This window comes from Mauremys mutica, chromosome 11 (assembly GCF_020497125.1).
Source record: "Mauremys mutica isolate MM-2020 ecotype Southern chromosome 11, ASM2049712v1, whole genome shotgun sequence".
NCBI classification, from domain to species: domain Eukaryota; kingdom Metazoa; phylum Chordata; order Testudines; family Geoemydidae; genus Mauremys; species Mauremys mutica.
This window is the reverse complement of record NC_059082.1, coordinates 79263456-79290085: the sequence shown is the minus strand read 5'-3', so window position 1 is coordinate 79290085 and position 26630 is coordinate 79263456. Positions and strand designations below refer to the sequence as shown.

At 62.3% G+C, this 26630-nt stretch overlaps 1 protein-coding gene across 4 annotated transcripts; it reads left to right on the top strand.

Moving 5' to 3' along the window:
• Nucleotides 1-405: 405 nt before the first annotated feature.
• On the top strand, nt 406-26029 carry SREBF1 (sterol regulatory element binding transcription factor 1). 4 transcript variants are annotated; one of them, XM_044980134.1, is made up of 19 exons: nt 406-776; nt 13404-13775; nt 14549-14715; nt 14822-14962; nt 15841-16059; nt 16469-16583; nt 17036-17235; nt 17924-18125; nt 18596-18765; nt 19380-19641; nt 20050-20216; nt 20564-20732; nt 21263-21371; nt 21715-21824; nt 22184-22316; nt 22646-22808; nt 23570-23755; nt 23937-24048; nt 24695-26029. In XM_044980134.1, exons 1-19 carry the CDS (start codon nt 671-673, stop codon nt 24916-24918), a joined length of 3327 nt encoding a protein of 1108 aa, XP_044836069.1. In that variant the 5' UTR covers nt 406-670; the 3' UTR covers nt 24919-26029. The 4 variants fall into 4 exon arrangements, with proteins under 4 accessions (XP_044836069.1, XP_044836068.1, XP_044836067.1 ...); XM_044980133.1 differs by having other exon boundaries at nt 13404-13829; nt 14552-14715; XM_044980132.1 differs by having other exon boundaries at nt 407-776; nt 13404-13829.
• Nucleotides 26030-26630: the final 601 nt, after the last annotated feature.

Sequence of the window (26630 nt, the reverse complement as noted above, 5' to 3'; positions counted from 1 at the left end):
CCCCGCTTGTCACCCGGCGTACGCTGCTCGGTGCATCTGGAAGCGGAGGCTCGAGAAGTGCTGCAGCTCGCCCTGCTGCGGGACACACGCCCGGTCTCCAGTGCACACGGCGGAGCCCTGCGCGAAAGCCCTGCCCGCCCCCCCGCCAGCAGCCCTGCCCGTTGCATCCAAAATCCAAACCCAATCCCGCCGCTGCCATGGGCCGCTCCCTCCGGGGGCACCTCCGCGCCTGCTCCCCTCACGCAACGGATCCCCGGCGCTGCAGGCTCCCGCTCTGGTCCGCAACCCGGTTCAGCCCAGGGGGAGGGGGAAGGGTGCGCCTGCCCTAAAAGGCGGTGGCTGTCAATCAGGCAGGGGAGGCGGAGCCAAAAGCTGGAGCCCCGCCCCTCCCTCCCCTCTCCAGTAGCAGGTTTGAGCACAGTTCAATTGAGCAACTTTCCCCCCCCCTCCCCAGCCCTAGCCATGGAGGTGGGGGCCGCGGGCAGGCTACGGCTGCTGCCCATAAGTTGGGCTGCTCCTGTTTGCTGCTGAGTGGCGTGTTTCCATGGGCTTCTCCGGGGGGAGGATTTGTTAGCAGGGGGAAAAAAGGGGGGGAAGCCCCCAGAGCCCAGCAGCACCCGCCAAAGTGACCCCCCCAGCCGGGGGGGGACACTACCCCGCAGAGCCGACAATGACCAGCCTCGGCTTTGATGACACTTCCCTGGACAGCCTGGACCCTTCCCTGACGCTCCAGGAATCCAGCGAGATCACTACCGCCCTGCTGAGCGACATCGATGGTGGGTCGCGGCCGGGCACGCGGGGCAGGGCTGGGGGCGAGGAGCGGGCATGGCTGTGGGGCGCCTGGGGCAATGGACAGCTGGGTCCTGACCCCAGGGTCTGGGGACAGGGAGGAGCAGGGGGTGGGGATGGGGGGGGGGCTGAAGGCGCCTGTGAACCCAGACGCCTGGCTTAGGCAGGGGGGGCGGCGCTTTATTTCAGTGCTTTTCACCCTTCAGCGTGGTGGGGGTGGCTGGGAGGGTCCCCCCCCCCCCCCCGACCCGTGGCTCTGTGTTTCTAAGATCCGGGGTGAAGCCGCTGACGTCGCACACGTGGGTATGCGAGAGGGGCAGCGATCCGCAGGCTGGCACCGCCTTTCGGGGTCCCTCGGTGCATGGGTGGGGGGCTCGGTGCATGGGTGGGTGTGGGGGGGGGGTCTGTGATTTCCGATCACGCTGGGGGCTCCCCAGGTCATTACCCCCTGATCGATGTGGCTTTCCGGAGCCTGCTGCTGTCCCCTGCCCACCCCCGCTCCCCGGGCTGCCGGCTGCAAGTGGGGTGCACGCTCGGGGGGCTCGGAAGCCAGGCCCGCTAATAATAAACCCAGGCCGGCCGCGGGGGTGGGGACGCTCCGCTCCGCTCTGGCTCCGCGCCCGCTGCGGCGCTGAGTTGTGGCCCCGAGCCCCGCCCCTTTGCTCCCGGGGGCGCTGACGTCAGCGGGCGGGTTACTCGCGGTCATTTCCCTCTCGCCGAGGAGAGTTCAGCCGCGAGCGCGCGGGCGGCCTGCAGGCGGCGGGGGGGGCGTGGTCCGAGGGGTGGCCCGTGCCCCCGGGCCGGGCATCCATAGGCGGGCAGCAGCCCTGCTCCTGAGCCGCTCTGCCTGCGTGATGCACCCGCTGCCTGCTCCGCACCGGGCCCGCGGGCTGCCCAGAGAGCCCCCCAGGGCCGCTGGAGAACAGGGGCACAGTGCAATGGGCAGCCCCCCCAAACCGGCATCTTCCCCGGGCCGTGGGGAACCCTGGTGGGTGATTGGGTCACTGGCCCCTTTGCCCGAGAGGCTTTGGGCAGGATAAAGGCGTCTGGCGGAGCGTGGCGCAGTGGGTTGGAAATGCAGCATCACCGGTTCGCCCGGCAAACCGCTCCTTTGCGAGCCCTGATGGGTCCCGCGAAAGGCTGTAGCCCACAAAAGCTGATGCTCAAATAAATTTGTTAGTCTCTAAGGTGCCACAAGGACTCCTGGTCTTTTTTCCGGGCGGTAGGGAAACCTTAGGAGCCACTGCTGTGGTTCGGGCTGCCCACGGGTCTCCGTCAGAGCCTGTGTTCCTATGGGTCTTGTTTATTTGGGGAGAGCCCAGGAACGGGTCCCATCGTGCTAGGCACTCGCTGGAACGTTCGCCTCGTGAACTGCGGCTCTCCAGGCCTGGACAGTGCCTGGATTAGATTTTATCACATGCCCTTTTTTGCGTTCAGGGACAGTGGGGATGAGGGGGCACATTTCGGGGGGGGGGAGAACCCCCAAAGTAATCATGGGTGGGTGTAAGGGCTGGATCCAAAGCCCAGTCGGGTCAATGGGAGGCTTTCCGGTGACTTTGGATCAGACTCTAAGTGAGCTTGGTGTAACAGAGATGACATTTGTGTGGTTCTGCACGCTCAACCCGTCCTTTCCGACGTCCGTCAGTCCAGGAGTGTCGTCACATTCTGGTTTTGTGAGTGATCTGAAGCCCCTGAATCAGTTCCAGTGGGTGCTGCATGTCTAGCTAGTCAGAGGGTGCATTTTGTGTCTCAGAAGGGCACCTGTGGCAAAGCCACTGGAGCTTGTGAGGTGCTTAGGGCAGCTAGCTGTGGAGAAAGGCATGCATGCGGCTGTTGGACTTGTCAGCTGAGTTTGTAAGTGGTGGAAGGCAATTTCTTTTTCTGCCTCCACAAATTAAAAGCAAACAAACTGGAAAATAACCTGCCAAGAGGGCACTTTAATCAAGCAGTCAAAGGCAGGAGGAGATCAATGGCTGGAAGACACTGGACTAACCCAAAGTGGAGTTAAGGGCCACGTGTTTAACAATGAGGGTAAGTGACCATTGGCCAAGGGAAGTGGTTGCCTCTCTGTTATTTGGCATCTGTGGGTGAAATTCTCCTTCTGTTGGAGTTTTTCCATCGATTTCAATGGGGCCAGGGCTACACCTTTTATCTCCAGAGTGGATGTCTTTCCAAAAGACTCGCTCTAATTCAACCACAAGCTTAATGGGCTTGATGCAGGAATCTCTGCGTGGAATTGTCCGGCCTGCGTTGTGCCAGAGGTCAGGCTAGATGATCACAACGATCCTTCTGAGCTTTAAAATGGATGGAAAAGTGACAATTAAATGCAATCTGAAGTCTGTGCGATCGGTCACTCAAGTGGAGGATTGCCCAGTGCTAAGCCTTCTCCTGCCATGTTGCCTGGCTGGTAGTTTATATTCTCTGAAGGAATAACAAAGAGCAATACATTAAGGGTTACATTTAACATGGGAAAGACCGTGGGGGTGTGTGTGGCTAATGTGGCAAAGTTTTAAGATTGCACTGGCAATATTAACTCCTACCATCATCTCTTCTGGGGGGTTAATTTCACAGCTTAATGATGCAATCATGCTGGCTTTTTACATTGACTGTCCTTGAGCAGATTAGTAAAAGGCAGTTATGTTATATGGTCTATGTATTGCACACCCATGGGGCCCAAGCTATGGAGCTGAGAGCCAGAGCAGAGGGAGCTTTGAATCTGGTGTTCGTGGTCCAAACCCACCTCCAGTTAATTGCATTCTATTAGACAGTAAAACCTGCCTTCATTAACCACTCAAAGGACCTCCTGCTCCCCCATTCCCTGCCATATAGTCAGAGGTTTGGGGCATGTGCCCTTCTGCTAAAGGTGGAGATCCTGCAAGCTGCTGACCTGGGCAGACCCTGACCCGCTCGCTGAGTCAATGAGGGCTCTGGCTCAGGGTTTGCTGCGCTGACCTTTTTTGAAAGGGGTGCTTGAGTGGGTTCCCTGAGCACTGTGAATAGGTCACCCCTGGGGCCCTGCTCCTACTCCCGTTGATGTAAGGCAAGTAACCTCCAACATTGCAAACATCAGAAGATTCCACCCTCCTCCAATCACTGTGAGAGCTGGGGGAAAGGCAGGGGCTGCTCAGTGGGTCCCTTATCGCTCCCCCCACCCCCGCCCCCCGAGGCCCTGTGCACGCCTTGTCACGTATGAAACGAGCACTTTTGTATTAGCTCACGTGTGAGTCATGTATGCCCAGCACAAGCCTGACCCCACTGATTTTGTGCATTCAAGGGGCCCTGTTGTTCCGGGCACTGCATGGACATGCAGGGAAAAGCAGCCCCCACCCATGGAGCTAGCAGGCTGACTAGGGCCGAGACATGTCGCTCGGGTGGCATTCATAAATACAGTGAACCCTGCCGAGAGGCCACCCGTCCTGCCTGAGCAGCTCCCATGAGGATCCCTTCTCCCATGATCCGCTCCGGCATCTTCCTTAGGAGAGCCCCCTGCTGTGCACACCCCCTGCCTCGGTCCCTTAAGACTGTCGTTTCTTTCTGCCCCTCCCTGCCCCGTGAAAGCTGCTGGCAGCACATCTGACATCACCATCCTGCAGCGTTGTATGCGGCGATGCCAGTCGCCTCCGTGCGTCTCCTCACCAGCCAGCCCGCCTCGGGGGTTCTCCCCAAGCTCCGGCAGAGCCACTCAGAGATGGGGACAGGTTGTTTCTGCCGATGCCGATAGGAGCTGAGCTCACCTGCAAGCTTGGCTTGCTCTGAGATGGCCTGTGTGGTTCCTCCAAGCAATGAGTAATCCTGATGGGTTGGCTGCTGCAGCCGTGGGCTGGGTATGGTACCAGCAAATAGGCCCCACTGGAGTTAGAGGGAGCCCTGCTGAGGGTGTGGAGAGCCCCTGATGTGAGCTGGGGAAGCTGGAGCAGGCAAGGGCTCTTGCCAGCAACCCAACGGCAGGACTGACCTTTGCAAGGACTTGAGCAGCGTTGCATTGTGGGGTCAAGAGCCCAGCTTTACTGCCGCTGCCTCGCTGTGTGATTGTGGGCTAGTCACTCCCACTCACCTTTGCAACCCCCCTTGAGAGCTGCACAAGGAAAAGCACTCAGGGTCTGATTTTCAAAGGTGCTGAGCCCCCGGGGCTCCGCTTGATGGCCATAGGAGACACGGACACTCGGCATCCGTGGAAATCACTGCTGAGTGCCAGGCAGTAACCTCGCTCCCAGGGGAAAGATGGGTGCATCAGCAGCCTCTTCCGACGCAGAGAAGAATTGGGAGCTGGCGCAGAGACAGTGAACCCCAGCCTGGCACCTGTGAGCCTTGCAGGTGGCTGCATTTGCTCTTTGCCCTGAGGGTATGACTGGTGGAGCAAGACTCACTCTCCCCTTGTGTCAAACTGACATCCCGGCATTCCCCAAGGTGGGCACGATGCCCAGAGCTGTTTTAGACGAGAGATTGACAACAGTCTGAAAAGCAAACGTGCCCTCCTGCTGCTCGGGGAAGTCAGAAGGTAACTTCCGGTCAACTGCAATTCAAACGTGGACTTTATCCCAGGGCAAAGGGCTCGCCCTGTTTCGGAAATGCTGCACAGCTGTTGCTGTTATCTCCAGGAGCACAGTGTGGCTAAATTCCTGGCAGGGCTTCAGTTTTGATGCAGATGTCAGTGGCTTGCTTTTTGTCCCATGCTATGGGCCAGATCCCCAGTAGGTCAGTTGCATTCTGTCTGTTAAATTCCTCCCTTCTTCTGTTTTTAATTAGCTGCCGTGTCTCTTACTCCCTGTTCTAAATGGCTGTTCCAGTGTTGCTGTGCGCGGTTAGTAGCTGCCGTGTTGTGCTCCAGAGGTGGCTGCATTTTGGCGATGCTAGGGAGAATGTCATTCCTGGTAATAAATAGCTTGAGCTTTGGCAGCGGCAGACTATCCCATTTCACGTGCTCCCATTCCGCGGCTGGCTGGGATGACACACGTTCCCAAGGGGGGACGAAAGACAAGGGAGAATGAGGATAAAAGGGTGGGGAAGAGCTAAGGGGTCTGAACTAGGCTATTTTGCCACCCACGCCCATTACCCCTCATCCTCACAGCACAGCAGTGAGCTCCCGCCCTGGGGCTCCGCCGGGGATCCTGGACAGAGCAGTGTGGTATTTGGTGGGCAGAAATGAGGCATTGTGAGTATCTTCAGGGGAGTCTTGCTGCATTTCTCCTGGGTCCTGGTTCCCCGTTGAAAGAGGAGGGGGCATGAGCCGACTATGCCGGGAGCGCACAGCTGGTCGGAGATGGGTGGCTCAGGCCAGGGAGCTGACCAGAAAAGGGCCAGAGCTATCCAAGTACGAGGGAACCCCGCAGCACAAGCAAGTTTTCTCTGACCCTCTAACAGCGCATGGACTTGTCCCTTTGGGCCAGCGTCATTCCCTATGGCAGCTGGTTCCTCCGTGGGGCCTTTGGGTTCACGTATTCGGTATCGGCATCCTCTGGATTGTGTGTTCCTTGCTGTGAGGCAACAATAAAGAATTTCTCTGTTGTGGAGTTAGCCATTCCCCCCCCCCCCCCCCGCACACACACACACACACACACACCCAGCTGGGGTGACCTAGGCTCTCCTGCCCAGTCAGACGTGCCCTGGCGGCATGTGGTGCCCACTGACAGCAAGAAGCTTCGGGTGACCATATATCCGGAAGTGAAAACGGGTCACTGCGTGGGGCTGGCCCCAGGCCCCTCCCCCCCCCGATGGGCTGGCCCCAGCTGCTCCCCCAAGGAGCACCCCCCAGACTGTCACTGGTCACTCGAACCCTGCAGGCCCCCTGCTTGAGGCTGTCACTGATCACACTCGCCCCCCACACCACACCACACTTTTTTGACAGAAGTGAGCATTTGTCCTGTTTGCTGCTGCCAACCTGATCAGTCAGCGGGAGCCAACGAACGGGACAAATTCCCTCTTTTGCCAAAAAAGTCAGGACGGCCAGGACAGGGCTTAAAAAAGGGACTGTCCCGGCCAAAATGGGAGGTCTGGTCACCCTAGGACAGCGCCACCTCACATCTGGAGCGGAGGGCTGTGTGGAACTCTCGTGAAGCCACTTAAATCGAGAGGCTGCAGCTTTCTCCCAAGTTGCAGACCTGGGAGTTTGCAGGGTGTGGCACTGGGGCTCCGTGGGAGAAGCTGCGTCCTTTGCTCCTGATCAGCTCCAAGTCCCAGCCTGCTAAACAATCCTGCTCAGGCCCCGGCACGTGGCTCCCATCCAGGGATCCTCCAATTCTTCCATAGCGCGGATCGCACCTTAATGGAGGGACTGTCTCGTGGCCCCTCCGTTCCCATGCACCATCTCTTAGCCACCCCTCATGCATGACCCCATGACAGCCCTATGGCTACAGCAGTGACTGCTGACTTGGACAAGCACATCAGGGAAGCGTGGGATACCATTGCACGTGCTTCTAATGCTGTTCAGCAGCTGGGTCTGAGCAGAAGGGGCCAGCCCCATGTGACAGGCCAGCCCATTGGGCTGCAGACTCCCAGCAAGAGCTCCACGGGCCCTGGCCTGGGACTCTGCGAGCTAGTTCACCCCTTCCGTGTCTGCTGAGTGGTCCTCCTGCACTCCCAGGCAGTCACAGGTCTCTAGATGCCGCTAGACTTCAGAGAGGAGCTCTGGAGTCTCCAAGCACCAGGGCAGCGCCAGTTCCAGGGGAGGAGGCAGCTCGAGATTGCTTTCGCTCCAGTGGGTTTATTCGTGCGAGGGGGGCTGGAATCGGTGGATGCTCATGGTGTCCCTGCTGCGCGGTCCTGGTGTGAAAGGTGCTGATGGTAGAAGTGGGAGGGGTGGATGGGGACAGAGAGGTTACACGGCCGCGTTTTTGTTATTCATTATCTGTGTTATTGCAGTGCCCGGGCCCCCCGGTGCTAGGCGCTGTACAAACTTGTGCATGGTTGCCCGTTCCTCAAGCAGGCCACTAGGGTGTCTGGGGGCCAGGGGCTGGCTCCAGAATAGAGCCTCGACTTGTTTCCAAGGCCAGATGGGACCATCTTGGGCACAGATAGCTGAGGGCCTTGGCTCTGGAGGGTCCAGCAATCTGCCCTGCTGCCTTGGCGCTCAGGGCGCAGAGCTGGCGCAGTGCCACTGGTGCCAGCAGCCCAGAGGGCTGTGCACGCTGGCACCAGGGTGAGCAGGGCGGAGATGCAGCCCTGGATTCTGCAGCTTGGCAGGGTGGGGATGGAGGAACTGGTTCACCTGCCCTGTTTTCGAATGGATTTGTGCTATTCCCCCCAAAACCCGCCCCGTTGTCGGCCCGGCCAGCGCCGGGGGCTGGCCCCAGGTTTTTAGATTCTCACTGCGTGACTTGTCTCTGCTGTTTTTATGCCAGTCCCCCGGCCGCACCGCTGGGCTCCAGCTATGCTGCGTTTCCCGGGCTCAGTTGGGCTCCCCGTTTGGCCAGTGTGGCATGGGAGGGGGGCTCTGCTTGGAGCCTGGCTGGCAAACGGATGGGGCCACATGTCCCCTTGCCTCGCATGGAGATGCGGCACCCAGCTCTACCCCCGATGGTTGTCGTTGGCTTGAAAGGCACAGGGCCAAATGCCTTTGTTCCGAGTGGGCAGCGTCTGCCGTCCGCTCTGCCCACTGTCTGATCCCCGAGCCTGGGATCCTCCCTCGCTAAGGGGGGTGGGGGTGCAGCTGTGTCAGGTGGAAGGAGAGAAACAAGGCACTGCAGGGCAGCGTCCTTCAAAAGCGCCTGGCTCCCAAGGGGTTAACTGTGCATGACCGAGAGTAACCCTGGCTGGCAGCGCCGGGGTTAAGGCAAACGGCCTGGAGTAACCCAGCGCCATTCACCTTGGAGGCTGCGCGGGGAGGCCCAGGCTGTCTGGGGGCGGTTGGCAGGGCCGGATAGCGAGGCCGGGCAGGCGGGTGCTGATTGGCGGAGAGGGATCACCTCATGCAAGAGCCGTGATTCACAATTCCACCCGCACTCCTTCCCCGACGCCTGGGGAGGCGGGACAGGGCGGGCGGGAGGCACCCGGGTTTGAAATAACCACACACGGCCCCGCTGCCCAGACTCTGCCACTCTTCTCCCTCCAGCCGGCCGGGCTGATCTGGGCTCGTGGGCACCTGGCCTGTCCCTGGGCCACGGCTGGGATGGAGTGCACTTTCGAAGGTATCTCCCCCCCCTGCGCACACACTGCTTATTCGGTGCATATGGGCGTCCAGATGTGCAGTCTGCTCCCCCCCCCCCGCCCCGCCAGATGTGCACCTGTCTTGTGGGGAGACTGAGGTGGGACATGTGGGCGAGTGTCCCCCGCCTCCCCCCAGCAGGCGAGGGTCACCTCTGTTTGCGGTGCAGGGGGAGGCTGAAATCTCTCCTGCTTGGTTCCATTGAATGCTGCCCGACCAGAGAGCTGGGCACCCCCTTCTGTGGGGTGCAACCCATTGTTGGCCTGCAGCACTTGCTGAGCCCAACCGTCCCGGCGGAACTCCAGTGCCACTGGAGTGGAGTAAGAGCAGTGCCTGGCCCCGTCCCTTTGGAAGCTGCATTGAGGGGAGGGAGGGAGGATTGCACGATTCTGCAGGCGACTGAGTCTGGGGAGCGTGGGGTGAGCGAGTGGTGGGAGAGGCGGGGAACTACTCACCTATAACGGGTGACAGCCTGTCTCCTGCGGGATCCACTCGCTCAGGGACTTCCCTGGGCTGCAGGCTTTTGTATTTTGCCTGAGTCTGTCACTGTCCTTCTAGCAGCCCCCAATCCATGTCCCCACTGCCCTCCCACTTGCTTCCTGAGCTCTCCCTTCTTGCTCCGTTTGGAAAAGGACATTGACAGCATCCCTATAAAGCGGAATAAACGTGTTTGTGGAAGAGTGGAGTGGGGGGCTGTTACCTGCCAGCTCTTCGGTGACCACCTGGAAATGCGCCATGCAAGACCTCTGAATTATGCCACGAAACCATGGTGAAGGCCACATCGGAAATAGACCAAGTGCATGCTCCATAGTGTGCGTGCGTGTGCGTGTGTGTGTGAGAGAGAGATTGCGTTATAAGTATCTAATCACACTATGTGATCTCAGATAGTCCATAACCCCTACAACGTGCTTCCTAGCGGTGAGAGTATTGTGTTATAATTGTATAATGCTGCTCTGTGCAGATATACAGACCCAGAGTGCAGCCGTTTGTTACCTGCGCTGAGGCTCTGCCCAGCACCGTACAGGTGTGATCACAGCAGGGACAGGAGTTACCCAAGCGGTGCTAGGCTCTGCCAGAGTGTTACAAATCTGCCCTGATTGCACCTGTGGCCTTTTTGTGTGGCAGGGAGATGTGAGCAGTGTTCTCAGGCGGCGGGATGGGTCGGAGCAGGGGCCTGGGACCCAGGACTTCTGGCTTTTGCTGACATGGTGCATGAACTTGGGCAAACATTTTCAGCCTGGTTCTGGGTGTCTCCAATTTTGGGAGCCCAGCTTAGGACCCCTGGGGCCTGGTTTTCCCAGGTGCTGAACAACCACAGCACTTCAAGCAGGGTTAGAGGTGCTCAGCAGCTCTGAAAATCAGGCCCCACGCGGCCCAGGCCGAGCTCCCAAACTCAGTGCTGAAAATGTAGGCTGAGATTTTCGAAGCTGACTAGGAGAGTTAGAATCAGGACTCCCCATCCAATGAGCGGGGCTGTGAATCTAACTCTCCTAGTCAGCTTTGGAGACTTCGCCTCAGAGACCAACCACTCCGTGCCTCAGTTTCCCCAGGCACATGGTGAGGACAGTGATATCGAGCTACCTGGTGGCTGAGCTGGAAGGATCAGTTTGGTAAGAGCCGGCAGAGGAGGCACCAGGGCAGCGCACAGTGTTATTAGTGGCCGGTGCTAATTGCAGCAAAGCCGTGGCCATCAGAAGGCTGGGTTCCGCTCGAGAGAGGCCAGTGGCTCAGCGTGTGACCGGGGGCCATCTCCCCGTGCCGCACTTGTAAAACGTGGTGAAAAAAACCCAGCAGCTACTGCTGCGTGGGAGTGGAGTCGTCCAAGGTGAACAGATGCCACAAGAGACCCCGCGTGGCCTGGCTGGCTGCAGCTTTCTCCTTTCCCTGCTGGCGTCAGTGATGCCTGCGCAGCTGGTGCCTCCTGCAGCCCCAGGCCCATGTGGCAGCCTTGTCTAGGTGAGGAGGGAAGGGCAGCTCCCAGGATCTGGTGGAAGACTGTAGCTCTTGAACGCAGGTTGACCCTGGATGTTCAGAGCGTGCGTTTCCTGCCCACCTGCCAGAGGCTAGAGTAGCGTCCCTGTGGATTCTGGCCCTTTCTCACCTGATCGCTGGGCGTGGTGGTGGAGTAGCCATCCCCTCCCCCCCCAAACTGAGATGTTGGCCCATGGGAAACACTGCCACGGCAAGTGAGCGTGATCACCGAGGGCTGTGTTTACCCGGCTGGGGGCCCTGTCCCCTCCTTAGTTTGAGCAGCCTCAGGGCGGTATAGACAGGAGGGTTGCAGGTCCTCTCACACTGCAGGTCACGAGCTCATGCCGTGGGCCCCGATCTTGGTCCCTGCCCTGCACTCCCCCTGCAGAAACCCGGACGCCAGGCTCCATGGTGCAGGGAGAACTGGGGCAGCCTGCAGGAGACAGCAATACCTAATGGGATGGGTCCAGCTGACTGGAGACATCTCCTCTGTGCCGTGCCTGGGCTGTTTCCTTTCTGGGGGTACAGGATTGACATGGCTCAGACCCAGATTCTCCGCTCCAACTGCCTGCAGCTCCCCAGCTCTGTCTGCAGGTTGGGCCTGGCCCCCAGGTGCTTTGCTCCAGTGTTGGTGTCATTGGGACATTGGATCACAGCTGAATTTACATCAGAGAAGTCCACGACAGGGGCACTGAGCAGCCATGTGGAGGAGGAAAGGAGTGGGGCGGGGGTTGGGTTTTTTAGTACAGTTGGTCCAAAAAAGCCTCTGGAAGCCTGAAGCAAAGCCCAGACGGGGCTGTAAGTAGCGGGAAGCATCGATCCACAGGGAGAGGGAGGGTGATGGCTGCTGGGCTGGGACACGAGAGACCCAGGTTCCATTCCCTGCTTTGCTGTAGACTCCTTGGGCTAGTCACTGACTTGCTCTGCGCCTTGGTTTCCCCTCCGTACAACGGGGCCAGGACGATAATCCTGCTTTTCCCCTTCCCGTTGTTGTGGGGCTGGGCAGCAGGGCTCTGGCTCTCGTCGTGAGTACGTATCGCCCCTAAGCCAGTGGGTCTTTATTGACCCTCTGTGCTACCGCAATACAGAAAACAATAATAACCCTGCCCCATGTACAGCCGGCACAGGACGGGGCCCTGCAGCCTCTGCTCCAGCCCAGGCAGGGGGCTTGTCAGCAGCCCAGGACGTCTCCCTCCTCCTGTTCATTGTTTTCTTGCCATTCAGCCTAAGGGTCCCCTGTCAGTTCCCCCCGCGGGCTGGATGGGGTAGAATCCGGGCCCAGCCCCCTTGCTCGTGTGAGTAGCCCCCTGTGAAGCCAGGGCAGCAGCCCGCGTGAGGAAGGGCTGCAGGATCGGGCCCTCTGGGGTCCGGCCGGGCATGGGGCAGCCGTAAGAGGAGGGGTGTCTCCTCCCTGCGTCTCCCACTTCTTGCCTGGATCCCTAAGAGTCTCCCCTTGGTGGCTGGTCTTCAGGCTCCGCCTGCTGGCAGATGCGGTTATCACACCCACCGCTGACACATGCCAAGGACGGTACCCGACTCCCCTAGGCTGGCGCGCTGTGCGTGGGTGGTTTGTACAGAGCTGGGGTGGGCTGGCCAGGGCCCAGTGGGGCTGAAGGCTTTCAGTCCAGCCTGCCCGGCTGCCGTTCTACCCCCTCGGAAACCCCTCCCCCCCCCCGCGGTCCTGTGCGTGGCACTGATGCTGCAGCTGGGGGCAGCTGATGATGGGGACTTTGGCAGCTGGCCCTGCAGCCACCCAGTAGGAGGTGCTTGAGGAGCCCTGCCTTCTCCCCCGCACGCCGTCACTGAGCGCTGGCGGCTGGGACCCCGTGGGACAGGCCGGGATGGAGGGAGCTTTAAAGCACAGGTGCCGGAAGCCAAAGGCAGCCTGCAGCCACTGAATACGGAGAGGTGACCCGCGGGGGCTGCGTGTCCCAGCGCGCCCTGCTCTGCCCATCACGGAGCAACCTGCTTGGCCTGCTGGCAGCACGACATGGTCTGGGCGGGAGGGTGGGTATCCCCTGCTGGTACCTGCAATAGCCAGAGGAAGGTGCAAACGGGAATGCTGAGTGTGTGCAGTAAAACTCGGCCTTTGGCCCCAGTTGTTGGTTCGGTCCAGCCTCCCCTCTCCCCCCCCCCGGCAGCTGAGATGAGTGTGTGGGGTTCAACCCCGTTTCTAAAGGTGCCCACTAGTCAAACACCAGATTCAGCGGCGAGGCCCAGGGTGCTGTGCCAGCCCTGAGGCTCAGCTGGTGGGGCAGCATGGGGGAGCTGGCCTGGCTGGGGAGACAGGGCCTCCGGGTTCTGTTTTATCCAGCACCAGCCTCTACCCTGCTGGCAGTGTAATAACCGAGCTGGGTCTGGTTGCAATGTGGGCAGCCCTCACCCCGCAGGGTGTGTGGATCCCCCTCCCTGCCAGACAGCAAGCCCTGTATTCAGGGGGACGTAGATCTCTGTGGTACGTGGGATCCCTCTCACGGCTGGGCTGGCTTGGGGTGTTTTCCAGACATGCTCCAGCTGATCAACACCCAGGACAATGAGTTCCCGGGCTTGTTTGACACTCCGTTCGGCGCACCTGCCACCCCGATGCCAGAGGCCAGCACGCCTGTGGGGCTGCCGTCCACACCCGGCTCTCTCGACGGCTACCTGGGGCCCAGCCAGGCGCCCCCCTCCACTCCTGTGAGCATGTACCAGGTGCCTCCGCCGCTGCAGAGCTTCTCACCGCAGCCCCAGCTGAGGGCCGGGCCAGGCCTGGCGGTGTCACCTGCGTCGGACATCAAGGAGGAGCCCATGGCAGTGTCTGCCAGCCAGCCCCGGCCTCTGCCCCAGCCACAGCAGGGGGTGATGACAGCCCAGAGCTTCGTCCCGGCTTCCCAAGGCCAGTTCACCCCACAACCCTTGCTGGGCTACCAGGGGCAGCACGGCTTCACCGGTGAGGCTCGGGATGGGGGCAGGGCCCCTTGAGATGGGGCTGGGTCCCGCTGAGCTCCCCTGTCTCCTGTGGGACTCCGAACTGGCCCTGAAAGGGCTGTAGTCTATGGGGCAGCACTGGAGTGGGATCAGCTCCTGTAGATGATGCAATGTCCCCCATAGCTAATACTGTAAGGGGTTCATTTAAAGGCATTCTGTCAAGTAATTTAGACCTAATCTTTTGGCCTCAGTTTTTTTCTACCCTGGGTGGGAATATTCTTTTGGGTCTTTAAAAACATGAATTTAAAAACCAAATCTCACTGAACAGTGGGGTTTTTTTGTTTTGGAAAAAAAAGAAGTGGGAGACAGTGTTTATATAGGACCTATAATATTGTCACCTCTGCTGCTGACGGGGCAGCCAGCGGGAAGAGTGCAAGCTGAGCACCAGTCATGAGGCCCTGAGGGGGATATCCCCGTGGGGGGTCTGATTAATGGGGAAAGGGCAAAATGGGTGGGAGGCGTGGGTTGATTTCAAGGGTGTGATCAACTCTGGCTGGTCCCCTGGCAGAGTGTGGGGCGTGATGGGTGATTGACAGTCTCTGGAGCATCCCGAGTGAGGACAGTAGATGAGCTGGGCCCTTGGTCTGCCTGGCTGACGCAGGCTCCTGGGTGGGCAGGGCCCCTGGAGTGTGAGGAGCAGGCTCCACACTGCGTCTAACTCGCTCTCCTTTCCACCCTCAGCAGTGCAGCCCGGAGGGGCTGCCCAGTCCCCGGCCAGCCTCCCTCACTCCTCTCCACAGATCCAGCCCGTCACCCTTCAGGCTCACGTCCAGAACATCTCGCCCCAGCAGCTGCTGGCCACGGCCACCACCTCCCAAGCTGTCTCCTCCCAGATCCAGCAAGTCCCGGTAAGCTGGGGCCAGGAGCGTGGACAGGCAGCAGGAGATCCAGGCACTCCTGCCCCCCGAGCTGGGGGTGTGGAGCTCCTGCGCTAACCCTCTGCCCACCCTACAGGTCCTGCTGCAGCCCCACTTCATCAAGGCCGAGTCCCTGTTCCTGACAGCTGTGAAGACTGATGTCTCTGGGGCAAAGACCTCCAGCCACACATCACTGGCCACCACAGCGGCCGTCCAGTCTGCGCCGCTGCAGGTCCCGGTAGGTGAAACCCTCTGGGGTCCCTGTGTGTGAGTCTCCCCCACAAGCCCATGTCTCCACCCCCAGGCTGGATCTGCTGCTTGGCCTCAGGCAAGGGGGAGGGATAGCTCAGTGGTTTGAGCATTGGCTTGTTAAACCCAGAATTGTGAGTTCAATCCCTGAGGAGGCCAGTTAGGGATCTGGTGCAAAATCAGTATTTGGTCCTGCTAGTGAAGGCAGGGGGCTGGAGTCAATGATCTTTCAGGGTCCCTTCCAGCTCTGTGAGATAGGTATATTTCCATATATATATATTTTTACCTTCCCTTCCTCCATATCCTTCCTTGGTGCGGCAGCCAGGGCCTGGGACTGCCAGCCCCTCAGCGGCTCTGTCGTGGGGCATGGCTCATGGCACGTCCCCCCTGCCATCTGCAGACCCCCGCCAGAGGTGGGGACCTTCCCTGGAGACCAGCAGGGGCTCAGCCAGTTAAAGCCATAGATAATATCTGGGAGCGGGGTCAACGCATTGGCCAATTGCAGCTAGAGGGCAGAGCTCGGGCCCTGGCTCAAAGGGGACGCGTTTGGTGGGTCTCAGCAAGCTCCACATCTCAAAACTAAAATGGAGCTTGGCACGGTCGAATGTCAGCCCCAGAGCGGTTCACGGGTGGGAATGTCAGGAGGGGGCTGTGGGTTGGGATTGGGGGCAGGAGCAGGGGTTGGGGGGATGGAGCCCAGGGCTGGAACGACAGGGCAGGGGGCTGCTGTGTCAGGAGCGAGGCGTCCTGGCAGAGCTGTGTGGGGGAGCTGTCTGGGGTAGGCGGAGGGGCTCTTTCCTCCCTGCACTGTGGGAGGGTGGGCATAGTCCTGGCTCCAGCCGGCCCCAACGCCCTGCTCTCTCGCAGACCCTGGTGAGCGGAGGCACCATCCTGGCCACGGTGCCGCTGATGGTGGATGCCGACAAGCTGCCCATTAACCGGCTGGCGGCCAGCGGGAAGCCAGCCTTGGTGCAGAACAAAGGCGAGAAGCGCACAGCGCACAACGCCATCGAGAAGCGCTACCGCTCCTCCATCAACGACAGGATCATGGAGCTCAAGGACCTGGTGGTGGGCTCGGAGGCCAAGGTACCCGGGCAGTGGTGGGGCCTGTCGCGGCAGGGTGGGGGTGTCTGTCCCAAGACGCAAGCGCTGTGGTTCCCCCCTCCCTCCAGCTGCTGGGTGCTGGGAGGTGCTGCAGGCTGGGAATGAGGGGCATCGGCAGAGCTGGCTGGGGGTACGGTGGGGCGGGGGCTGACGGGGCTCCTGCCCGTCCCTGTGCTGCCTGGGTCTGGCGGCCATGTCGCATCCTGTTGCCACCGTGACACGGGCATGGCCAGTGGGTTGAGCTCTGCCGCCCGGTTGCTCCTCCGCAGGGACAGCACCCGACAGCGGTCGGCACGGGGGTGGGGGGAGGGCAGACCTTCTCCCCGGGGTTGGCTGCGTCCGGCGGTGGGGGGCAGCTGTGCCTGAGCACCCGTGTCCCTCTCTCGGGCAGATGAACAAGTCGGCCATTCTGAGGAAGGCCATTGACTCCATCCGCTTCTTGCGGCAGAGCAACCAGAAGCTGAAGCAGGAGAACCTGGCCCTCAAGATGGCCGCCCAGCAGAACAGTGAGTGCGGGGTGACTCTCCCAGCTGGAGGGCAGGCGGGGGGTTGGGAGTTGAACCCAGATTATGCCACCAGTGAAGTGAGTTTGGTGGGTCTCAGCCTGGCCGCAGCAGAGGCCCAGGACTACAGTAGCAGGTGTGAGGTGTCGTGGGGGCTGTGGGTTGGGATTGGGGGGCAGCAGCAGAGTGGAGAGGGGAGGTGGGACTGCATGAGGGCTAGGCAGGGGGAGATGATGTGTGGTGGCACAATGGGGAGAGGGGCAGTGGGAGGTGCTGTGGGGTGGGCCAGGCAGAGGGGCAGTGGGGTGGATGCTGTGGGGCACTGCCCAGCTCAGGGCGATGAATGCCCCAGCCCATTGCAGGGTGGCACAGGCTCTCCAAAGACACGGGGCTGGCTCAGCTGCCTGGCGGGAGCTGTAAGCGGCAGCCTCTCCTCATGCCCCCTCTGCTTTCAGAGTCCCTGAAGGACCTGGTGGCCACATGCGGCGGGAAGACGGACGTGCCCATGGAGGAGATCAAGCCAGAGATGATGGACATGCTGACGCCTCCGCCCTCGGATGTGGGCTCCCCCTCCCACAGCAGCTCCCTCTTGCTGAGCAGCGGCAGCAGCAGCAGCGATTCGGAGCCCGACAGCCCACTGTTCGAGGAGACCAAGGTCCCGTGACGGGGGTGCTGGGCTGGGCAGGAGACAGCTCTGATGGGACCCCGCCTGGATCCAGGGGTTGGCGGGTGCCCATGCGGACCTAGGGACGGTCGTGTCAAACACCTGACCCAGGGGCGAGCCCTAGTCACACTGCTTAGAGTCGGTCCCTGGGCCTGGTCCGTTACCCAGCCGGCAGACATGCAGGCTCCTCTCGGGCCCAGCTTGGTTTGCCCTGGGTGAGGGGGTGACGGATCTGTGCAGCGCAGACTGGCTCCCAGCCCCCCAGTCATAGCTGGTGCCTTTCACCTTAGAACCATAGAATCATAGAATCTCAGGGTTGGAAGGGACCTCAGGAGGTATCTAGTCAAACCCTCTGCTCAAAGCAGGACCAATCCCCAACTAAATCATCCCAGCCAGGGCTTCGTCAAGCTGGGCCTTAAAAACTTCTAGGGAAGGAGAGTCCACCACCTCCCTAGGGAACCCATTCCAGTGCTTCACCACCCTCCTAGTGAAATAGTGTTTCCTAATATCCGACCTAGACCTCCCCCACTGCAGCTTGAGACCATTGCTCCTTGTTCTGTCATCTGCCACCACTGAGAACGCCCTGGCGCGCTCCGTGGGTACCGTCCCTCCAGCTCAGCCGGAGCAGACCCACCGCCTGTAGCAAGGACTCACGCCCACCTCTGTGCTTGGCTTTCAGGGGAAGAAGGAGCAGCAGCTGTCCACCGGCAGCCTGGGTATGCTGGATCGCTCGCGCATGGCTCTCTGCGCCTTTGTCTTCCTCTGCCTCTCCTTCAACCCCCTGGCCTCTCTGCTGCGGGGCACCAGCCCCGAGGGCACCCCAGAGAGTGGGGCCTCTCCTGGCCCTGGCAGGAGCATAATGGGCCAGCCGGATTCCATAGGTAAGTGCTGGGAGCAGCACGGAGCCAGACATGCTAGAGAGTGGCAACCAGGGCCAGAACCCCCAGGCTAGGTGGCTGTGGTGATGGGGGCCAGGCCTGTGGGTATAGGGGCTGGGTGGCTGTGGCGATGGGGGCCGGGCCGGAGGGGAGCAGGGGGCTGGGTGGCTGGGGCAGTCGGGTCCAGGCCTGGGGGCAGAGGGGGCTGGCTGGCTGGGGCGATCGGGGCCAGGCCTGGGGGTAGAGGGGGTTGGGTGCAGTCATGTGTCCAGGGTGCTGGGAGGAGCAGCCAGTGCTGGCGGGGGGCCCTGCGTTTGGGGGGCGTCCCCACGTGGCCCAGTGGGCTGTGACACCCCTGCTGGGTGATGCAGTCCGTAGCGTGGGGGGCACTCCGGGCCGTTGATGGGGCTGGAGGTAGCTGTGATGTGCTGCTAACGCCGGCCCCCCCATCCCTCTCTGCCCCCTGTGCCCAGACGAGGCCTCAGGCTGGCCCACCCTGATCTTCTGGCTGCTCAACGTGCTGGTCGTGCTGGGAGCCTTCGTCCGGCTCTTCATCTACGGTGAGCCTGTGACCCGCCCCCACTCGGAGCCGTCCGTCCTCTTCTGGAGGCACCGCAAGCAGGCAGACCTGGACCTGGCCCGGGTAAGGAGCAGCGCTGGCTGGCTGTGCCCTGGGAAGGGGGCTCCAGGCTCCCATTGCCCCAGGGCAGGTCCCAGCCCGGAGCCTTGTGCATCCACCCCACGTTGGCCCTGGTTTGATTTCTCCTTCCTACTCACTGGGTGCTCAGCTGCTCCTAACAGCCAAAATCCTGCCCGCCTGGCACAGCCCCACCCCCAATTCCTGCCAGGAAAAGCCCCACCCCTTCCTGCCCGCCTGGCACGGCCCCACCCCCAATTCCTGCCAGGAAAAGCCCCGCCCCTCTCTGCCCACCTGGCACGGCCTCACCCCCAATTCCTGCCAGGAAAAGCCCCGCCCCTTCCTGCCCGCCTGGCACAGCCCCACCCCCAATTCCTGCCAAGAAAAGCCCCGCCCCTCTCTGCCCGCCTGGCACAGCCCCACCCCCAATTCCTGCCAGGAAAAGCCCCGCCCCTCTCTGCCCACCTGGCACGGCCCTTCCCTGGCCCTGCCCGCTTGCCATGCCCTGCTCCCAACTTCCCAGAAAAAGCTCTGCCCTGGCAGAGGCCTGATACTCAGTCGGGGGATTCCCCACCCCGCAGGCCGCGCGTTAACACCCTGCATCCTCTCCGCGTTGCCAGGGGGACTTTGCTCAGGCCTCCCAGCACCTGTGGACGGCCCTGAAGGCCTTGGGCCGCCCGCTCCCCACCTCCAACTTCGACCTGACCTGCAGCCTCATGTGGAACCTCATCCGCCACCTGCTGCAGCGCCTCTGGGTGGGGCGCTGGCTGGCCGGGCGGGCGGGCGGCTTCCGGCGAGACAGCGAGCTGAAGGCTGACGTGCGCAAGAGCGCCCGCGATGCCGCCCTGGTCTACCACAAGTTGCATCAGCTGCACATGACAGGTAGGGGGCATCTGAGGGCCTTGCTGGGGCTGTGATTAACTGGGGGTTGGGCCAGAGGGATTGGGTCCCCCATGGGGGGACTGGGGCTGGATATGTGGTTGCCCCATCCCTGAGCGGGTTCCGTGCCAGCCTCTCACTCAGCTGTGCCTGTCCCCGTCAGCCCTGACCCACAACTCCCCCCTACCGCGCCCTCCCCGCGATTCCAGCCCGTGCCATGCAGGGGGCAGAGGCGCCAGGTGTCCAGCTGCTACCCCCCTTCCTCCCGCTCGCGCCGCGGGTGACCTGAGCCCTGTGGGGAGCCAGGAGCCCTCGGGGGCCATGCCCCCCGACAGGACTGAGTGTGGGGGGCCTGGCAAGGCAGGAGCGCCCCCCGGGCCAGGCTGATGTCCCGCATCCCCTCGCCCACAGGGAAGCACGTTGGGGGCCATCTCTCCGGCATCAACATGGCGCTGAGCGCCGTCAACCTGGCCGAGTGCGCCGGCGACACCGTCTCTGTGGCGACGCTTGCTGAGATCTACGTGGCCGCGGCGCTTCGTGTGAAGACCAGCCTTCACCGGCGCGTCCACTTCCTGGCGGTGAGGATGGCTCGGGGGTGGGGCTTGGCTCAGGGGAGGCGGGGTTCCTCCATGCCCCGCCCTCCCAGATTGCAGACACCGACTCCGGGCCCACCCGCTGGGCTCCTCCTATCGGGGACGCTATGGGAAGCCATCTAGCCTGGCACCCCAGCACCACTGGTACCCACTGCCAGGAACCTATCCACTGCACTGGGCCCATGTAGCTAGATATCGCCTCTCCCTACCTTCCTGCTGCCTCAGACCTGCCCCTGGAGCTGGCTGCCAGCTCTGGCCATGGCTCTCTGCCCAGACAGCACCATCCTGCCTGGCTGCCCCAGCGGGGCTGACCCGTGTCTCTGCCCTGGCAGCGCCCCTTCCTGTGCAGCGCCCGGCAGGTGTCCCTGTCACACAGCGGCACTGTGCCCCCGGCCATGCAGTGGCTCTGCCACCCTGTGGGCCACCGCTTCTTCGTCGATGGCGACTGGTCTCTGAAGGGCACCCCGAGGGACAGTATCTACAGCTCCACCGGCAACCCCGGTACCCCCCCCCCCCCCCCCGCATCCCACTGCCCAGCTCCGTCTCTGCGGGGCACCAGACTGGGGGTGGGCACTGCCCCGGTGGGAGGCAGACAGGGGCTGTGCCCACACTTCCCATACTCAGCTCTGCCGATGCCCCTCACTCCTGACCCACAGCTGCCCTGGGTTCACCTGCGGCTCTGCCGATGCCCCTCACGCCTGAGGTTTAGACACTGTGGCCTTTGTCTCCAGAAAAATGGGCCTCTGTCACACGACCTAAAGTGAGCCTTGCCTGCCCTGCCCTTGGCAATAGGGATGCTGGGCGCCCTGCCAGGCTCCAGCCTGCCCTTGCCTTTATTAACATTGTGGTGCCTGGACCCCCTGTGCCTGGCAAGGGCCCCGGGGTCTGGAGATGCAGTGTTTGGGCTCCAGTGCCCCTCAGCTGGTTCCTCCCCCCAGCCAGGATGCTCCAGGCACGGGGAGGTGATAGGGCCTAATCCCCCCCTGCCAACCAACTAACAGGCCTCTCTTGGCCTTTCCCATGGGGCCCAGTGGACCCCCTGGCTCAGGTGACCCAGCTGTTCCGTGAGCACCTGCTGGAGAAGGCCCTGTGCTGTGTAGCCATGCCGGAGCCCAGCCTGCCAGTGGCCCACGGGGAAGGGTAAGTACCAACCGTGGGGCCCAGGGCAGGGATGCACCCAGCTTCTGGCTTCCTCCCAGCCTGCAGCACCCTGCCAGCGACCACTCAGTCCCCGTGCTGCAGGGATGTGGCCCAAGCATCCACCTGAGGGTCATGCCTGGTGATCCCTCCCACCAATGGCTCTGTGCCACCAGCAGGGCCCTGAGCACCTCGGCCCTGCTGGGGTGAGCCAGTGCCACCCCATATCACCCGGAGCCCAGCTGCTCCCCGCAGCCCCTCTAATTCCTGGGGAGGGGGTGGGGACCCAGGATGGTTCCTTCTCCTGGCACCCGTCCCTAACGGCTCTTCTCCTCCTCGGCCCCAGGGAGTTCTCCGATGCCCTGGAGTACTTACAGCTGCTCAACGGATGCTCGGACACCGCTGGCACCCCCAGCTGCACCCTCTCCATCAGCGCCGGCATGGTGGCTGGCACAGGTGAGGCCATCGCTGATGGGTGTAGGCAAGGGGCAGGGGAGGGGGGCCCGGAGCCTGGCATGTGGCCTGGCGCTGAGACGCAGGGCTAAAGCTGCGGCTGGGGCTCTGCATGGGAAACTTCCTGGAGCACACGGCACCCGGGGTGTGCAGGCCGAGGTGGGCACAGTGACCCCGGGGAGCGTGAAAGTTACCGGCTGGAGATCCAAGGTGGGGCAAGTGGGTATGGGATTGGTGTGGGGGGTGCTGTGCAGGGCAAGGCATCTGCGGGGGTAGGAGGGGGTCGGCCAGGGCAGGCGAGTGTCTGTTGCTCACCATGATAGGTTGGCTGATGCCATCGGTCCCGTGTCCCCCACTCGCAGGCAGCGACCCTGTTGCCAAGTGGTGGGCGTCCATCGTCACCGTGGCGATTCACTGGCTGCAGGGGGATGACGAGGCGGCTGAACGGCTATATCCGCTGGTGGAGACCATGCCGAGGGCCCTGCAGGTGTCAGAGTAAGTGTCTGCAGGGATCGGGAGGGGGAGCGGGGCGGGAGGTGCATTGCTGCGATGGGAACAGCGTCCCCTTGGGACAGCTGAGCTCTGCAAGAGAAATGCACCAGGGATCTCAGGGTGGGGGAGTGACACAGTGTCATGTGATCAGCTGTGCGGTCACATGATCTCCAAAAGGGGGTGCCCATTGCATCTCAGGGAGCCAGCTTTGGGGGTGAGGCCAAGAGATGGGGCAGGATTGAACAGGGGTCGGTTATCCCAGCCCACCCCTCAGTGCTGGGAGACCCCAGCCGGGGGCCCCATGATGACCCTCTCCCCCTCTGCTCGTGTAGGAAGCCCCTGCCCAGAGCCGCGCTGCACTCCTTCAAGGCCGTGCGGGCCCTGCTGGGGAAGCAGGACAGCAGCCAGGCCAGCCTGGGCCAGTGCGAGAAAGCCAGCGGCTACCTGCGGGACAGCCTGGGGCTCAGCTTGCCCGCCACTGGCACCCTTGACAAGGTGAGTCCCTGTGGCCTCGGCATGGGGGTGGGTGAGCAGCTGTGTGTGATCACTGACTGTTCTCAGGCGTGTAACTGGACTCTCCCCTAGCGTGCACCACATCCACTGAAAGGCAGCCACCTCTGGGGCAAAGCACGCAGGGCTCCAGGAAGCAGGGTACGGTGTCGTATGCAGTGGAACCATCTGGCTGTCTCGGGCCACGCATCTAGCCGTCCCCGGGGCCTGGCACACCAGACGCACGCCTCTGCAGGAAAGGACCATCCGGGGGGCGCAGCACAGTGGCCGCAGCTGTGGTGCATTGTAGTTGCATTGCATGTGTGAGAACAGGTGTGCAATGCCCCTGCAGTGCAGCCCAGATGGGGCTTCTTCCAGCACCGAACATCAGCCTGCAGCAAGGCGCCAAGGCAGCAGTGCCCCCGCTGGGTACTGCAGAGGGCTACTGTCCAGCACCAAGCACCGGCCCTGGCAGACCCCGGGGAGACGCCCCCAAGCCATAATTCCCTCGCACCGGCCATCGCCTGTCAATGGGGCATCACCGTAGCCACCAAGGGACTTGGAAAGATGGGACTCAGATGGGCCAACCAGTTCCATGGCACTGCGGGGAGAGGCAGGGGAGGGTCAGGCCCAGTCTCCCTGGGCCGCGCTTGCTCTCTGTAGTGTCTCTGTGGGCACAGCCCTGGGTGGCGTCTGTGTCACTCAGTCTGTCTCCGCCCAGCGTCTGGCTGCCCCTCCCCCTCACTGGTGCCCCTCTCTCCCCCCAGGCGGTTCAGCTCCTCCTGTGCGATCTGCTCCTCGTGACCCGCACCAACCTGTGGCAGCAGCAGATGAATGTCAGCCAGCAGCTGAGCTGCGTCTACCAGGCCTCAGCCCTGGAGCTGCGGGGCTTCCAGCAGGACCTGAGCAGCCTGCGGCGCCTGGCCCAGACCTTCCGGCCAGCCATGCGCCGGGTGAGCCTCGCGGGGGAGGGGCTTGGGGGGGGGGTCAGCTCTTTGATTGCTTTGTCTGCTGAGCACATGCTTCCCCCATGGCTGGCACTGTGCCAGGGGATGGGGTCAAAGTCCCTGGGTGCAGACCCTCCCTGGGGGCTGGCTGCCCGGAGGCTGACTGTCTATGTGGGCTGCTCCCCAGGTGTTCCTGCACGAAGCCACTGCCCGGCTGATGGCCAGAGCCAGCCCCACCAGGACCCACCAGCTGCTGGACCGCAGCCTGCGCAGGAGAGGGGCTCAGAGCAGCAAAGAAGGTGAAGAGGGAGCCTGTGGCCCCGGTGGTGTGGGAGCAGCAGGGGGAAGGGAGCCCATTGCCTTCTGCCCCCCAATCTCGGGGGGCTCCTCTGGGCTAGCAGGGACTGGGGCATGTGCCCAGCCCTGCCCTTGGGCTGGGAGGAGGATGCAGCCTCCATGGCCCTGTCTGTCCTGGGACTGCCAACCGGTGCCAGCTGTGGGGCTGTATGGCCGCCCCTTATGAGAGGGGCTGGGACCCAGCAGCTCATGACATGGAGAAGTCCCACCAGCTTAGGGCATGGGTGGGCTGGGCTGAGGACTGCATGCCCGAGTGGCATGGCACCAACCCACCCTGCCTGTGGCAGCAGATGGGCTCAGTTCAGCCTACCTCTGCAGCCTGCTTGGTACAGGACTGCGGGGGGCCAGCCCCAGGCCAGGCCGGCGTGTAGGGATCAGCAAGATCCCCAGTGTGTGGCTGGCAGGGCTAGCGCTGGAGCAGGTGTTGGCACCCTGGGGACAAGGGGCAGGACCAATCCCCCCGTCCATCTTTGCACATCCCCCTCTGTGCAACGGGCGCGTGATCATGGCCTGTCCCTCCCCTGGGGCCCCTCTGTCCGTGCTGGCAGCTAGCGCTGAACCAGCAGGGCCCTGTGTTTGCTCTTGCAGCCAGCGAGCCGGAGAGCCACCCCACCCCGCGGGAGCACGCCGAGGCCCTGCTGCTGGCTTGCTGCTACCTCCCGCCCAGCTTCCTCTCTGCTCCAGGCCAGCGCGTGGGCATGCTGGCCGAGGCCGCCCGCACCCTGGAGAAGCTGGGTGACAAACGGACGCTCCATGACTGCCAGCAGATGATCATCAAACTGGGCAGCGGCACCACGGTCACCACCGGATAGCGCTGTGGCCGGAAAGCCATGGACCATGGGGGTGGGGAGGCCACCGCTCTAATGGGACTGATCCAGTAAGAACTGCTCCATCAGGGCTGCTGTGCTGTGTCGTGGCCAATGTGTCTCCTTGCTTAATTGGCGGGAATGTTAGTCATTACTGCTGGGAGGGGCTGGGAGCCAGGACTCCTGGGTTCTATGCCTGACTCTCTTCTCTGACCCTGGGCAAATCACCCACGTGTGCCTCAGTTTCCCCATGGGTGTAATACACTTCCCTACCTCAGGGGGGTGCTGGCTGCCAAGTGGTGACACTGGTGGTGGGGGGCTGCCCTGGGAGCAGAGATGCTGTCATGGCGGGAGGAAAGGGCGGGTGCTCTGAGGGGGCAAAGTGTAGAGGTTGGGGCTGGTGGGTGGGGGGTTGCTGGCCGGGGGTGATTGCTGAGAACTGGCCCCCTGCACCCACAGGTGGAACGGGTCCAGCCTGGCCCTGGCTAGAAGAACGCCCCCAGCATGTGTGGGGTGCCAGGGGCCCCGTGGCCCAGGCTCTGTGCGGGCGACCGAGCGCTGGCCCTTGGAGACACAGCCAGGCCCGGTCCGTGGGCACCCAAAGAGCCTCCCACCCCTCCCCTGTGCTAGGGCCTGGACTCCCAGCTGCTCTCCTGCCCTCACCCTCCAGCACAGCCCCCCACCCTGCCCCAGCTCTCCCTCCCTGCTATGCTGGGGGTGGGCACTGGGGACCTCTAGTGGCACCTTCTCAGTATTACCGTATGGGTCCCTTGCTCCAGCCCTTCTCCCTCACCTCCAGGCAAAGCGTTCTAGGCTGCTGCCCCCGCCTCTGCCCCAGCCAGCGCCCACCCTAGAGTTCCCCGGTGGAAGGCCTCTGCCTCCCTCCCTCAGCCGCTGGCAGTGCCTACCCCGGGCGTGCACAGTGCTGGTGCTGGGCATCAACTCGGGGGGCTTCAGGGAAAAGGAAGAGGGCAGTGCTGAGGGGGTGGGGGGGCATCTCCCAGGGCTCACAGCATTGCCCCCCCCCCGCCCTGGCCCCTTCGCCTGCGTTTCCTTTTTAAAGGTTATTTTCATAGTTGGAGAGTTTTGTACAGACAATTAAAGCTGCTTATTTATAGCTGTGCCTGTGCTGGATTGGGGGGACCCGACACCCCACCTTGGGACAGTCACCGAGCGCAGCCTCGCCAGGGCCAGGCACATTTGGGGGTGGTATCGCCGCATCTCCCCAGCAGGATCCCGCCGGGGTGTGTTTCATCCAGCCCATCAGCTGAGCCCGCAATAAATGAGGATCAGGAGGCTCCCGCTGCAGCCGGTGCACCTCAGGGGAGCCAGGTGCTGCCCTCGGCCTTGCTCCCCCCTGCCTCTGGGGACGCAGCCTGGGTGCAAGGATCATCTGGCCTGGGCCTCTCCTGGAAGGGCAGGGGCACTAGCATGGACCCAGCAGGGAGTCCCTGTGCCCGTGGCCTGCTACTGCTGGCTCAGCGCCAAGCACTCAGAGCTGCTCCCCTAATGTTGGAGCCTTTGGCTTTTTCATGTTGCCATGGAAATCTAGGGCCAAATCCCCCCGGGTGCCTGGCGGGATGCAGCATGAATGTCAATTCCCAATGGCTGGGTGCCAATATGGCCCCTCTTGCTGTAGAAATTGGGGGACCCCGTCTCTGCCCTCACATTTCAGCTGAACAGAGGCTGACTTTGCTCCCGTCAACGGGGTTCGTAGC

Excerpts from the sequence above, each read along its gene's own strand:
- SREBF1 (XM_044980132.1), top strand. The coding sequence starts at position 671 with ATGACCAGCCTCGGCTTTGATGACACTTCCCTGGACAGCCTGGACCCT. Across the intron at positions 16,584-17,035 it reads GATGGCCGCCCAGCAGAACA|AGTCCCTGAAGGACCTGGTG; the intron begins GTGAGTGCGGGG and ends CTCTGCTTTCAG. Across the intron at positions 23,756-23,936 it reads TCCGGCCAGCCATGCGCCGG|GTGTTCCTGCACGAAGCCAC; the intron begins GTGAGCCTCGCG and ends GCTGCTCCCCAG.